Source organism: Dermacentor albipictus, chromosome 5 (genome assembly GCF_038994185.2).
Source record: "Dermacentor albipictus isolate Rhodes 1998 colony chromosome 5, USDA_Dalb.pri_finalv2, whole genome shotgun sequence".
NCBI lineage: Eukaryota > Metazoa > Arthropoda > Arachnida > Ixodida > Ixodidae > Dermacentor > Dermacentor albipictus.
The window spans coordinates 137404077-137418189 of NC_091825.1; the positions used below are offsets into that span (position 1 = coordinate 137404077).

General features: G+C 39.5%; 1 protein-coding gene across 17 annotated transcripts in view; it reads left to right on the plus strand.

Annotated features, from left to right (window-relative positions):
• Window positions 1-14113, plus strand: part of PMCA (plasma membrane calcium-transporting ATPase 3) — a 359676-nt gene that overhangs the window by 274285 nt on the left and 71278 nt on the right. For 14 of the 17 annotated variants that reach the window (XR_010566675.2, XM_065441193.1, XM_065441192.1 and 11 more), the window contains 4 exons: window positions 5398-5523; window positions 6538-6675; window positions 8041-8079; window positions 11462-11521. Coding sequence is in view for 16 of the 17 variants with exons in the window: in XM_065441193.1 (XP_065297265.1) it covers window positions 5398-5523; window positions 6538-6675; window positions 8041-8079; window positions 11462-11521 (363 nt within the window). In the remaining variant the exon portion in view is untranslated. The remainder of the gene's footprint in view (window positions 1-5397; window positions 5524-6537; window positions 6676-8040; window positions 8080-11461; window positions 11522-14113) is intronic. The other 3 variants (XM_065441203.1, XM_065441202.1, XM_065441204.1) reach the window with 3 other exon arrangements.

Sequence of the window (14113 nt, forward strand, 5' to 3'; positions counted from 1 at the left end):
GTTTATACAAAATTAAGTAATCATAGTATGTCTGCCTTATTTCTAGGGATCTAATATTGAATACGCGCAGTGCACACTCATAGGCATAAATTACACGGCACCTGAAAAATAAATTCTACAGGATACGAATGAAACGTCGCTGAACACATTTAATTTTTGCAACATTAGTCAAATTAACATAATTCCGTACAACAGAACTAAACTCAAACTTCAAGTGGAGAAAAGAAGAATACAAGAGAATAATGCAGTTCACATTCGTAAACTTTTTAGTCATCCTTGATATGAGGTTTAACTTCCTGTAGGATACATTAACGATGCTTGAAACATGTTCTTCGAAAGTTAGCCGGGAGTCAGCCAATATTCCTAAGTCACGCGTACAACTTGCTCTTTTCAAAGGAATGTTGTCAAGTGACTATTCGTATAGTAAAGGGCACATTTTGTGATTAAAGGAAACAGCAAGTGTCTTAGTTGAGTTAATGTGAAAAAAGTTGGAAGCATACCACTCCGCAACAGGATTGACATCTTCCTGTAAGAATTCACAATCCTGCTCTGATTCTATTTCACGGTAAAGTTTAATATCGTCAGCATATAAAAGGGGACGCGAATAACACAAACATTCTTCAAGGATATTCAATGATATGAAAAAATAATGGGCCTAAGATGACCCTTGCAGAACACCAGAAGTTGATTCATAAGGTAAAATGTACTTAAACCAACTTGAGCATAATTTAACCGAATTGACAGGCAGTCTTTAATAAGCGTGCATAGCCTAGTACTAACGCTGTAACTCAACAATTTGTGGGTAAAAATATCATGAGAAACAACATCAGATGCTTTTGACAAGTCGAGGTATACGGTGTCTGTCTTCGATTAGCGACAGCAGGTCCTGTAGCATCAAGAAAAGAAACAAGGTTTGTTTCCACAGACCCACCATGAACAAAGCCATGTTTGTATGCACTAATCTTATGCCTAAAGAAAAATGACAGATGTGTAAACATAGCTATTTCAAACACTTTTGCAAACAGAGACAAGAGTGACACGGGGTGATAATTTTTGATGTCGCTCGTGCTGCCACTTTTATGAACTGGCACAACTAGCAAGATTAAAGATGTGCGTAAGAAAAGGAACAAAAATAGAAGAATAGCCTTGGATAACAAAACTTGGTATGCGGTCGTAAGCAAGAGAATGCTTTGGTTTCAACTTACTTATGGCCACCGCGATATCATGTTCTGTAAAACTTGAAATGTTGAAATGGTCACTGAAGCTATCCTGACAGTCACCAGACCTAGGAGCATGCGCTGTATTTAGAAAAACTGAGGAAAAATATTCAGCAAATGCATTGGCGATATTGTTGCAGTTTCTAAGAATGCTATGAGATGGATGATTTATGACATTAATCTCGGCCCGCTCACAACTGTAATCTTTTACATAGGACCAGAAACGTTTTGGATTGCTTCTTACGCGCTTTTTGACAGACTTACCTATGCATCACTGTCTCTGCACATTACGCATTTCACCTGGCTTCGCAAGACACTAAATTTTTGTACCACTCTGATGATTCTGTTTTCTTGAACTTCCTATGGCATCTTAGCTTTTTATGGAGTAGACTGCGCAATTCCTTAGAAAACCACGTAGGATGGCGAGCAAGACGAAACTCTTTGCAGGGGATGAAGGCTTCCAAAGCACATTTTACATTATCAGTAAGGATGCTAACTGCTTTGTTGATATCTGTGGCACAGTACAATTCAGACCAGTCGGCATCATTCAAGTAGTGGTAAAGACCGAGATAGTCACCGTTTGGAAAAACAAACGAGCGAACAGGCTCGCTCAACACATGAATCGCCTCTAGAGGAATTGCGAAAATTCAAGTGGAGCATGCCAAAGGTCAACAGGAACCAAACCGCCAACAGCAACAGAAAAATCAGCAATGCAGAAATTAGCCAGAATCAGATCTAAAACATTGCCAGTGGAATTTGGAACCGTGTTAAACTGCATTAATCCAAGAAATTCGATAAAGAAGAACAGCGCATCACAACGAGGGGGGGGGGGGGGATGATAAAGGCATGGATGTTGTGCGAGAAAAATCCCGAATGATAGACAGAACATTGAAATCGCCAGCTACTAGCACATTATATTTTTCAACATCAGTAACTTCAACAAAGTTATTCATATGCTCGGAAAACTGCACGTTACTCATGTTAAGAGGGAGGTAGGCTGCGCAGAGGAACAAATTCTTGCCGCTTTTAACAGGAATTTCAACTCGCACAGTCTCTGGTACAATCTCAAGGTCCGCATGCCTTATAACTCTTAAGATTGTTCTGGACGGCAATTAGCACACCACTGCCGTACTTAATGTGCGCATCATACACGGGGTCACATTTATGAACTGTGTATTCCAGTGGAAAGTATTTCTTTAAGAGGAAGCTTTAGCTCGGCCCAAACTCCCACGCAGCCTATTCAAATACATGTAAAACGCAAAAACGTTTTTCTGAGATAACCACTGGACCGATTTTAATAAAATGTGTTGCTTTTGAGAGAGAAAGTCAAATTCTAGTGACTGGTTGAAGCAGAATTTCGATTTAGGGCTCGAATTTTGTTAAAAAGATTTTCAAATATTCGACAGTTTGAAAAAATATAAAAGCACAAAGTTTACAAATTCATAGCTCTGTATCAAGAACAGATATCGTGGTTCTGTAAACGGCATCCATTACATCATTCAAAGAGGACAGATTCCATATATGATTTTACATCTTACGTGAATTTGTTACGTTGCTTACAAGGGTTTTGCAAAAGCTGTCTTTCCATATTACTAAATTTTTTGCTATTCATGCGTAACATATCAATTTTGTCTGCTTTAAATGTACTATTAGATGCAGTTCACAGAATTGTATTACCATCTTTCGTTGTTGAGTTAGTTGTAAACTTGATAGTTTCGTTCTTTGAAAATGTTTGATTTTTGCCAATATTTAATAAAAAATTTATGACCTAACTCGAAAATTAGAAACCAACAGTCACTAGATTTTAAGTTTTTCTTTTAAATGCAACAAACTTCATCAAATTCGGTGCTGTGGTTGCCGAGAAAAACAAATTCTCCTTTTACATGTATTTAGATGGGAGCACCCGAGCTAAAGCTTCCTCTTAAAGCTTGGTTGTGCATCAGTACATTTGAATCGTAGAATAGTGTTCTCTTTTCTTCTTCTGTGTATAACAATGCAGAAGACCATGCCAAGAAAAAGATGCATTGCAAGATTTAGTATTCCTACCTTTTCAGTGATGTTTCTCTAGTTACTTGCAAGAGTTTTATTTAGTATTTTTCTATATTTAAGCATTGCTTTGTGTGCTCTGCATGATGCTTCAGATGTACAGCCGTGTTCAATATGAACTGCAAAATGGTGCAACATGGTTGAAGACTGCACGATGATGCCGACATGCGAAAAATAGAACTGAACACTGTTACAATTACTGGTATTCATTAAACCATTTACCGTATGCTAGCAGTGCTGTGGAGTCAAGGCGCCCCTTTGACAATGAACATTGACATGAGCAACGTAGAACATCATCGTTGTTGAGTGGCTTTTGTGGCATCACTTGTGAAAGGGCCACATGATTTTGTTCTTTGTTTGTGAGTGTAAAGAAATTGTGTGGGTAAAAGGGGCATCACATGGGGACAGTCTTTCTCGTCGCATGTGCTCTTTGCTACGTTGTTCCAGTGGCAGAAGAAAACTTGTTTGTGCTCTGTGCATGTTATGCTTTTCTACAGTCGCATAAATTTAGTATGGGGGCGTAATGCAAAAAGGCTCCTGTACTTGAATTCAGGCACAGATTAAAGGACTCCAGGCGATCAAAATCGATCCGGAATCCTTCGCTATGGCGTGTCTCATAATCAGGTCATAATGTTGGCACATAAAACCAGAGAATTTTTTTAAACACGAAATAGCCTCCAGAGGATGTCTACATAGAGAGTATTTGTGCAATATATATATTTGTGCAATTTATATTTTAAAATATTTGTGCGATTTTATAAATTTTTGACCGTTTTTGAGCACTTTATTGCTTAACAGGCATGCAGCTATTCTTTTTCTCAACAAAAATCGAGTAAGTTTGAAAACTGCCCATGCATAACGTGCCAATTATATTGACCTGCTGACCTTAATATTTTGAAACTACTGCAGTCATTGTTAAAGATACTAAAATTTTGACAAAGATACTAAGAATGCTGTTAAAGGGGTGTTGCTTGTTTATTAAAAAAATTGTGTAAATAGTTATTGTTGAGACCACTTGCAATACGAATCAAATAGGGCCAGAATCTAATTGGATATCAAATAGTTTTCACATAGTTTTCAAATAGTTTTCCTTTGAATGATGAACAACTCTTACCATAATTAATATAAAACAATGTTCTCATCTCAACATTGAAGTTATCGAGTTTCCGTCATTACATAGTGTGTTATGAAGCATTGCTTATTAAAAGCACAAGTGGAGCAGTAGGAGCAAACGATTTCTTCGTATGCACAGGACTTTTCGGAGTGTGCGAATGACCACTGTATAGCCTGTAAAGCATGGCCACCTAAGCGACGTAGTGTGCTCCACTACGCAAGTTCTTATGTTTTATATCTATACTATGCCCACGGGGGTGAAAGCTTACCGTATTTGAATTTGCTTTAATTTTATGTTTAATTAGGCGAAGTTGACATATTGAGATATTTGAAATCTAGTGAAAAATATTCTCATTAACTAATAGTTATTTGATTGGAAGACCAAATCAAAGAGGACACTATTTGATACATTATTCGTAAGTTTCAAATATTTGCACGTCCCTAAAAAATGGCAAGCCTTGTTCTGTTGGGACTCTGTGAAATGGTACTCTGCTTGATAATCGTAGCTTCATCTGCACCACAAAAAATGGAAATATTCATGCAGGTTTTTATGAAATGCCAACGTTACGGGGGCAATAGTTCTGGTTGCTGTTATGTATTGTTTGTATGGAAGAAGTGGCGAGGCTGTAGATAGGTCCGAATACTCAAGCAAGTTAAATTTTGGCTCTGAAAAAATGTTTGGGGACAGTGTTTTTTATTCCTGTGAGACCGGCTTCACCCTAAATTGTGTAAAATTATTGGTGTCATTGCAACAACAGCAAACAAGCTTTTAAAATCAGGCATGTTATGATAGGCTTATAAAGGTTGACAATTATGCATGTAATAAGGGCAGAAATGTCGCTAGATTGGAACTGGTGAGAAATTTTGTGTGAGAGTTTGTATGCAAAGTAAACCGAATGTAGTTTGACTCGTCAGATGCCTCTCGTAAAGCTAATCTCTGCTGATAAGCTTTCTTTCTTTTTTGACCTTTTTTAACCAGTGGCTGTGTTTTTTTCTCTTGTGTTCACCACTCATCATGCAGGCGATCTTCTGCCTGCGGATGGAATCATTATCCAGAGCAATGACTTAAAAATAGATGAGAGTACACTAACGGGTGAATCGGATCACGTCAAAAAGGGAGAACACACAGACCCCATGTTGTTCTCGGGTAAGCCAGTTTTTGTTTTGGCCTGTTTAGGGATTGCTTCTGCCTTGTTTAAATTTTACCAGCTGTTGTGTCAAGCTTCGTGCAACAATATTTTGTAGTGGTGGGTGTCCTATTTTAGCAGATGGGAGTGGAGAGGGGGCCCTTAAAATGCTTTCTCTGCTTGCATAAATGTTTGGTCTTGTACCTATTCCTTAAACTTCATTTATCCATGTTACCACCATTCTTTCGGCTGGTGGGACTGATAAGACAATGTTTCATTTTTCCATGTTGAGGTTCACACTTCGTTCGCCTTAACTTCGTTGAGGGTCAGTACTCAAAGACAAGAAAGAGTGTTTTGAAACTAGTATCTTTGTTTCTGGCTTGACAGATCTTTAAGAATAGGTTTTTGTAAATGCTCTTTGGTTAGAATCGGAAAATAGGAAGCCTGTGCACATGCAAGCGCTTTCATCTATCTACCATGAGTGGCAGAGAGCAAACCAAGGAAGCCTCCACCCAGAGCCAACCTTTCAACAAGAGGTCCGGTTTTTTATCATTTCGTGAAGACAGCTTCACTTGTCGCAATGTTAGCTCCTGGTTCAGCCTTGCTTTACTCTCTGTTAATCAGTTTATCTCTTTCTTCTTGTGGCCCCTTTGTCTTGAGTTTTAATGACCGAGATCTCAGTCTCTATACTAGTGATCTTCCCGTTTTTTGTCTGCCCGTTTCAGGGCTCCTGAGGCAGTATTGGGTTTTTAAAGATCTCATTACTTGAAGTCGAAAGCTTTATATAATGTTAAGCATGTTTGGAGATTATCTGCATCCACGAGAAAAATCTATTGGTTCCCAACAGGAGTAGAATGCACAAACGATGGCTCCCACCACGAGAGAGATTGCTTACATCTAAGTTTTATATTGCTCAGTGCCATTTTGGTGGCTGATCAAGCCATCGGTATTCCTGTTGTATGCTCAAACATTGCTGTCACAACTGTTGCCATCATTGACTAGCCACTGATGCCCACTCATTTCAACACTGGCAGGCACACACGTCATGGAAGGGAGCGGTAAAGTTTTGGTGTCTGCGGTCGGCGTCAACTCTCAGGCAGGCATTATCCTCACTTTGCTGGGAGCTGCCCACACAGAGAGCAAAGAGCAGAAGAAAAAGAAGAAGAAGAAAGGTGCGTTGTTGGCCTGTTATCTTTTTTTCACTTTCATTATAAACAACGTGCAAAAGACTATAAACACAAGCATAGTTTATGAACACAGCGCAACAGAATGTAGACACAAGCATCGTTTATAATGAATCTATTCCGATTTGCCCAACTTGCAGCCCTTTTTACCTGCTGGTTTGTAGCACCAACATGTTAGGCCTGTCAGGTCTGGGAGAAGGGTGTGAAGGGTGAAAGACTGGTGTGCCGAAGTAGTCATACCTGCAGCATGTGCTGTTGGCTTTATAAGACATCTAGAAACTGTGTGTGTATGTGAGCACCATTACGTTATCTCTGACTTAGCTCAAATTTATGCCCGCAATTTCACAATTTGCTGCGTGAATCTGCCGCAGACACAATAAAGCTCAAGTTATTCATCTTGTGTTATGATTTGTGTGCATGTATGCATATTACTGCACACCAGATAAATTGCAAGCAACATTACGTTAATATGTCAGTTGTTATATGCTAGCATAAAAACAAACAACTAATCTATCTGTTGTTGAACTGTGCTCGACAAAGTGAACCGTGTCTGTTTGTATCCTCTGTGTGGTCGTTTAATCATTAATTGCATGCTGAATTGCAGTACAGTTAAGCGTGTTCTGTATGTCTTATTATATGTGTGCATAATTTTTCCTGTAGCCAGTTTGATTCCAAGAGCGCGCTTGCCTTGTAGCTTCTGACATGTATCCCCATTTGTTCCTATTCACATTATCACTAGCACCCATCTGTTTAGTTCATGTTCTGTTGTCCTTGTGTGCTAACTTAAACATGTAATTGGGTAGGCAGAGATTTGCTAATTAACCCTACAACTGGCAATACAAAAATTACTGCACGAATGATTATTTCCTTTGTTACTTTTCTTTCTGTGTTATTTCTCTCAAAAATTGAAGATAAGCAAAATATGAAAAATGCAGAATGTCAAGAATTTTACTTGTTTGCCAACTTGAGGAGAGAGTTGGAAAAATCGTGCAGGCATACATCTGGTATGCTTTCACAGCCTTCTTGTCCTGTGTTCTAGCTCACCAGAGTCATTGGTTGTCTTCGTCTTTTATTAGATTCCGTGGTAGTTTTTTCTTGCCTTTTCTGTTCTCTTCATTCCCTGTCTTCTGTTTTGTTTCTTGTCCCGGCTGCAAGACTGCCATTGGGCAGTATTGTGGCCACATATAAAAGCGGTTCCTTGACCTGCCGTCATGCGTGTGTGTTGACTGTCCATAATAATTCCATGTTTTCTCTCTTTTTCTCCTCCCACATCCCTTGTCCCACCTCGTTTACTCCTTCTTTTGTGATCTGCTTCTATCCCTACTATTTCTTTTGTTGTGTGCTACCTGACAGACGCTAAGAAGGGTCATAGAAAGAAGAAAGGGGAACCAGGTGATGACGCTGTCTTACTTCCACCTATACCTAGCTTAGGCTTAGCTTTTTCAGTGGTGTTGCTGTGGGCCTACTTTATTTTTGTAAAGCAGATAGGCTGAAGAGAGAACGTGAAAGTTGGTTGCTTGTTCTTTGACGCACCACCTTCTCAGCAGTTTGGTTCAGGGACACAAGCAATGAGTATTTGTGGCAGTTAACTGAGGCAATTAGGATGTGACATGCTTAGAGAAAGGCTGCCTTGGCAACTGTTGCATCAGCCTGCAAAAATTATAATGATATTGGAACGTTTGGTACCCTAATATTTCTTTTTCAGGATATCATAATTTGAAATTTGATCTTGGGTATTGTCATATTTCACATTAGCATGACACAAGACATCATTTATGGCATCAAAGTAGAGCATGCTAGTATTAACAAAATAACCATGTCCTTTTGTGATGCTTAAAGTTGTGCTTTTCTTGACAAGCGCTGCTGCATAGTGCTGGCAAAGCAAGCACTGCCTAAAGAAGAATGGAGAAGTGTTTGTACTGCAAAAAGGAGCTGTGACGTAACAATTAACCTATTTGTAAAATTGGTGGCAGGGTTGAATGAGGTAGCTTTAGCTAAAGGAAGAGCATCCATTCATCAGGATAAGAATGCTAGGACAGGACCTTAATATAATTTAGTAAGAAAGGCAATGTGGTTGGCGATGAGGATGATATGGACTTTAAAGATAATTACATGGAAACTATGGGAGGTGTGTATCCATTGTTAGCTTTGTGCCATCAGATGTCAGAGAATCCATTTTACACTATGCAGTAATTGCACTGTTATTGTGTCTGAAGTGTATCCCGCAGGGCACCTGCTTTAATCTCTAACCATGGAAGAGCGCATAAAATACACACCAGCACCAAATGGTACACAGTGGAAGCCTTGATTGAGAACAAAGTTTGAACCAAGATGCGTATTTGTAATGTATTGAGAGAAGTTTCTCAGGCTTAGTTGTACTGCCGTGTAGCTTCTTATTTAAAAACTTTTTTTGCTTGTGATTTACAAAATTGTGTTTAAAGTGGCAAAGTATGGGGATGAGCATGTTGAACGCTGCAGCCCTGTGATGAAGTGGCTTTCGAGCATGCGTTGAAGCCAGGAAGGTAATTTGTTCTCTTATTTTGATACCTTGAAGCATGCAACATCTTTCACTCATAGATGTGCGTCAAAGATTGTTGTTTAACTACATAACAAAAGTTTGGTTTTGTTACATTGCTGTGCAGAGAGTATCAGATCTTGTAAAATTAATTTCTTGCGATGCTTACTGCCTCTGACTGCACGCGTGCATGAAAGAGAAAATATTAATTTATATTGTTTATTGCTTGCTTTGTGTTACTAAAATTGCTTGTTCTTTGCATCGCTACTAACACAAACTCTGCTTACAACCTTGCCTCGAAGGAATGCAAGAGAAATAGTATGCTAAGATAGACCAGTATGTTTGACGTTTAGAATTTAAGATTGCTTAGTCAGTTCAGTTAGGCTTTGTGCACCAAATAGAATGCTAAAAAATTCGGCAGAAACACTTAAGAGTGCTTACGTGTGGGAATGCGGAAGCATTATAATAGTAGCTTTGATTAAGTGTTTTCTTTCTGCGTGTTCCTTGTCCGTGCAAGCTCTCGCCTTCATTTTAACTGCACCTCATTAAAGCCAAATGAAAGCGCTCAAAGTGTCTCAACGTGCCCGCTTGCCCACGAGGAATTCGTCACTGGAAGGACTGCTCAGTTGATTTCAACTGGACATTAATAATGCTTTTTGTTTTGTACACTCGTTTTATACACTCATGAAGTGGCGGCACCTCCTATTCATTGGCTGACCGTCACGTGCCCAATGGCACATGCACTAGGCAGCATGTTTAGACAGCTAGATGGCTGTGATGTGACGTGCACAATGGGCGCACAGACTATAAGCTCACATTTAGTAAACCAGAACTGCGGAGCTGCCGTGGCATCGGAGAAGCGTGCTCATCACGTACCTCAGAGGCCTGTTTTCAATTTCCTCCTAGACTGAAATTCACCTAATATTATCTTCAAAGGCATTAATTTACTTTGTTTACAGGAACGTCCCTAAAAAATTTGACATCAGTGCGAGTATTTTTTTATTGTTTTACCTTTTGCCGTTGGTCATTTTTGGTGCCATCATTCGGCCACGCCGCCGACCACAGTGCCAGATTATTGCGTGAGGTTCATATAATGCTTTCACATTAAAAGAAGGACTGCTGGTGACTCCACAATAAAATTTTCATACCAGATCCCCGTGACAATGTGCACTTCTGCACTATATGGTCTAAACTAGCTAATTGTTCAGTAATAAAGAAAGGGATTGTATTTAATTTAAAAGTAAAAGAAATAGAAAGAAAGATGTCACGTGTCAGCTGAGAAACTTTGCCAGTTCTTCATGACCAGAAGTGGCCCAAATGTGTGCAAATATGACAGTGAAACCAACATCATGGAAATGTGACTAGTGCTGCAATTTGACAGCGAAATTCAAGTGGAAGGCTTTGTCTTCATTTTCTGTGCTAATAAGGAATGTTTCTCTGCCACAGAAATGCAGAGAGAATTTTCAGTGTAACCTGGCCAGTCTCGACTCGTACTATTTCTCTTGAATGTTCCCTTTGGCACATTTTGGTAATTTTCTATGTTGGAGTTGATGCAACCTTCCTGTATCCTTATCAGCTTTACAGTAACGTAATTTTGATGCAACTCTTTGGTTTCTATGAGCTGACGTGACTGAGCATATCCTTTTATACTAACACTTCTTCTCTGCTTTGTTGTTGAGGTTTTTGCTTTTCCTGCTTAGTTAACCTTAGGGCAATTTCACTTGCTAGTTATACAGGCTAATCCTTGCTCACCATTTTGCATTTTAACTGTTGTAGCAAATTTAGGGTGTAGCAGCTTACACACCTAGGATCCCAAAAGGAAATCACTTGTGCATTAGAAAATATTTTTGTTTCTTTTCTTTTGTCCCCCATTTTATACACTACTACTGTTGGTAACAATGGACTGTGAATGCTGCTTTTTAAAAGCATGACATGCACCTTGCCCTTTGCTGGCGTTATATAAAAATGGTGACACTGAGAGGGTATAAATTGCATCTACCCTTGGTTCTTCATCTTATTTTTCTTTTTCTTTTTTCTTTCGCTCTCAAAGGGAGTACTGAGTTTGTCTTAAATCAGATTTGGTTTTTGATCATTGGTTTGACATTGTGTTCTTTTTTTTTCTTCCTTTGTGGGGTTGATCATCCCCTTCCTCCTTTTTGCTCCTTTTTCCTGGCCTACTTTTTTACTCCCTTCCTCATCTACTTTCCCTGCTTTGTTGCTGCTGCCTCCACCCCTGTTGTGCGCGCATCATCCCCCCAGCATGCTACGTCGAAGCTGGCGAAAAGGAGTTGTCGCCCCTCACCCAGCCTGACCCAAATGGTAGTGTATGCCTCACCGAGAACGACCACAGTGTGTGCCCTCAATTTTTTTTTTCCTCCTTTTGTTTGGTTGTCTTTTGTTTGCTTGCATATCCCAACCAATTAAACAAAAAAAAAAGAGTACGGCTCCTTGTCACCCTTGTTCTGTTGCTTGGGTGTCGGCTGCTTCCTCTGATGCTTGCTTGTACCTGGCACTTTTTGGTGCCTTCCGTACCTCACAATTTATTTTTCATTTGCTTTCTTTTTTTTCGATGTAACTAAAAGCTTTGTGATTGCCTGTGGCTAGTGATGCACTTAATGCTTTGGTGAAACGCACGCTGTGTGCGCGAAATTGACTGCAAACCACTGGAATGCTTAGTCGTCGGGTGTAGCTATTTGAAGTGAAAACATTGCATGCGCCTGCTGAAAGAGCCTTTTAACGGTGGCATCATGGAGAATGAGGATACTGGCGTAACTACGCTGGTGTATTCTGGGAGACCACAAGCCTTGGAATTTCGGGATCAAAAGGAAATCGTGGGCACGTCTTCTAACTGGCACCCAAGTGCGCAGTCTAGTGTACAGAGTGTTCCGTTGATAAGAGAGCATGGCAAGCTGAACTATTTTTTCGTTTCTGTTCAAATTTAATATAGAAGCCAAATTTGTTTCATTTAATAGTATGCTGCATGTAGTACTTGCCATTTTCACTCTGAATAAAACTGAACTTGCATTTTATCTGTGGTGATGCAGGCCAAATAATGTAGAGTATTTTTCCCCCCCTTCTGAGGAAGGAACAGTGTTGCTGTCTCTTAAGTGAATAATGAAACCCCGCCACATTTCATGGTATTTGTTACAGGCAATTCATTCTTGTAGAATAGACAGTGCTACTGTCACTTCGACGGAGAAAATTGCATCTTAAGTTGTGCATTGCTGCAAAAATGCTTCCTTCTTCTTGATTCGTGGCTGCAACATTAGCTGCAACATTGGAATGTGAAATTCCTGGTGACATAGGAATGTGAAATCCCAGACATAAATTTTCGACATATTTTTCTGATCTGTTATGAATGAAACGGGCAAGTATTGCATTCAAGCACATCAACTTAAAAAGCCCACCATGACCCTGACTTGTGTGTGAAATTTGAGTGCAGATGATCTGGGTGGTTTAGCTGATAGTTATACATACCGGCTATATTATCAGACCTCGTCGGTTATTAAAGAAATTTCTTTTCTTATATAACTGGTAGCCTCATTTCTCCTTGTTTAATGCCTGCGTTAACAATGTGTTTGAAGGCCTGCACTGAGCAGCTCACTTATGTTTGCCACTGAGCAGTTTTTTCTTTCTTCTTTTTTTTGCTGGCAGCACAACATGTAGAACTATAATGTAGCAGAATAAAATGCGGATTGTACTACCACTTTAAAAGCCTGGTGTGTGTTGGGTTTTTATGCTTGTGGTGCATGCGTTTGTTGTCTTACACATTGCCGTGGTATTCTGCACCATGCGGGTTTGTGTTTTTGTTTTGAGGTTGTATTTATGTGTGCTTGTTTTAACGTGTTCTGGTGAGTTCTGTGTTTTGTTTTTAATTAATGAATGACTTTTGCACTAATAAGATAACTGGTAATTGCTTCGGATTGGTCACAAGCTGTTAGATTTGAAATCAAGCTTTTGTTGTGTTGATTTAAAGATGACTGATTCACTCACTGTGTTCACTCACTGCAGCCACTTAATGGCTATAGCATTTTGTTGTTAAATAGGATGCCAGATTTGATTCTCAGACACTGTGACCATGTTTAGATAGTAGAGGAATGCAAAAACCCCCTTGTACCAAGCTTGGGTGCGAGTCAAAGAATCACGTTGGCAAAATTAATCGAGAAACATCCACTATGGCATTTTTCATAACCTTTTCGTTGGTACGGGATGTTTAAGCTGATAAGTTAATTAAATATGCCATAATGCTCTTATTGGTGTCTTGAGTGTTGCATCCTATTTGCTCACATTTACTTCGAAATTTTGAAGCAACAAGGTCTTGGCGATTACGTTGATTTCACCAGGACACACTTTTAGGTTTAGGTTGCCTGTCTCATGCGACAAAATCAAAAGAAAAAGGCCAATGAGATATGTTAGTGCAGATTTGCCATTTATTTTGTTGTCGCTTTAAACACATTGTTGAAACTGCCGTGTTGCAGGAAATAGTGCGGTTTGTTCAGCAAGGTCAGTAGTTAGGCCTAGATAGCACCTGCTTTACTGACGAGTTTGTGATTGCATTAGTATATGCTGTGAAAACCACACTCGGAACACATAATTTGCATCCAAGTGAGGTGACCTTCCACATTTCAGCCGCTTTTTGCTTTCTGGGAGTAATATGGCTGGTGTAGTGTTATAAGAAGATTTCTATCAAAAGGGTAAATAACTTTGGATGGCTGTGTCTCACCTGAGCTGCTATCAGTGCCACAATACGTGTTATGCATTATTCTAAGTGTAACAGGCACTTTAAATTTTGTGTGTTTACATCTGGCATTTGCCAATATATATTCAGGATAGTTGGGGCATGTCATGTACTTAAGAGTTGCTATTTTGTAGCATAGGAGAGAGTTGTTAGCTTGACAAACCTTTGTTATA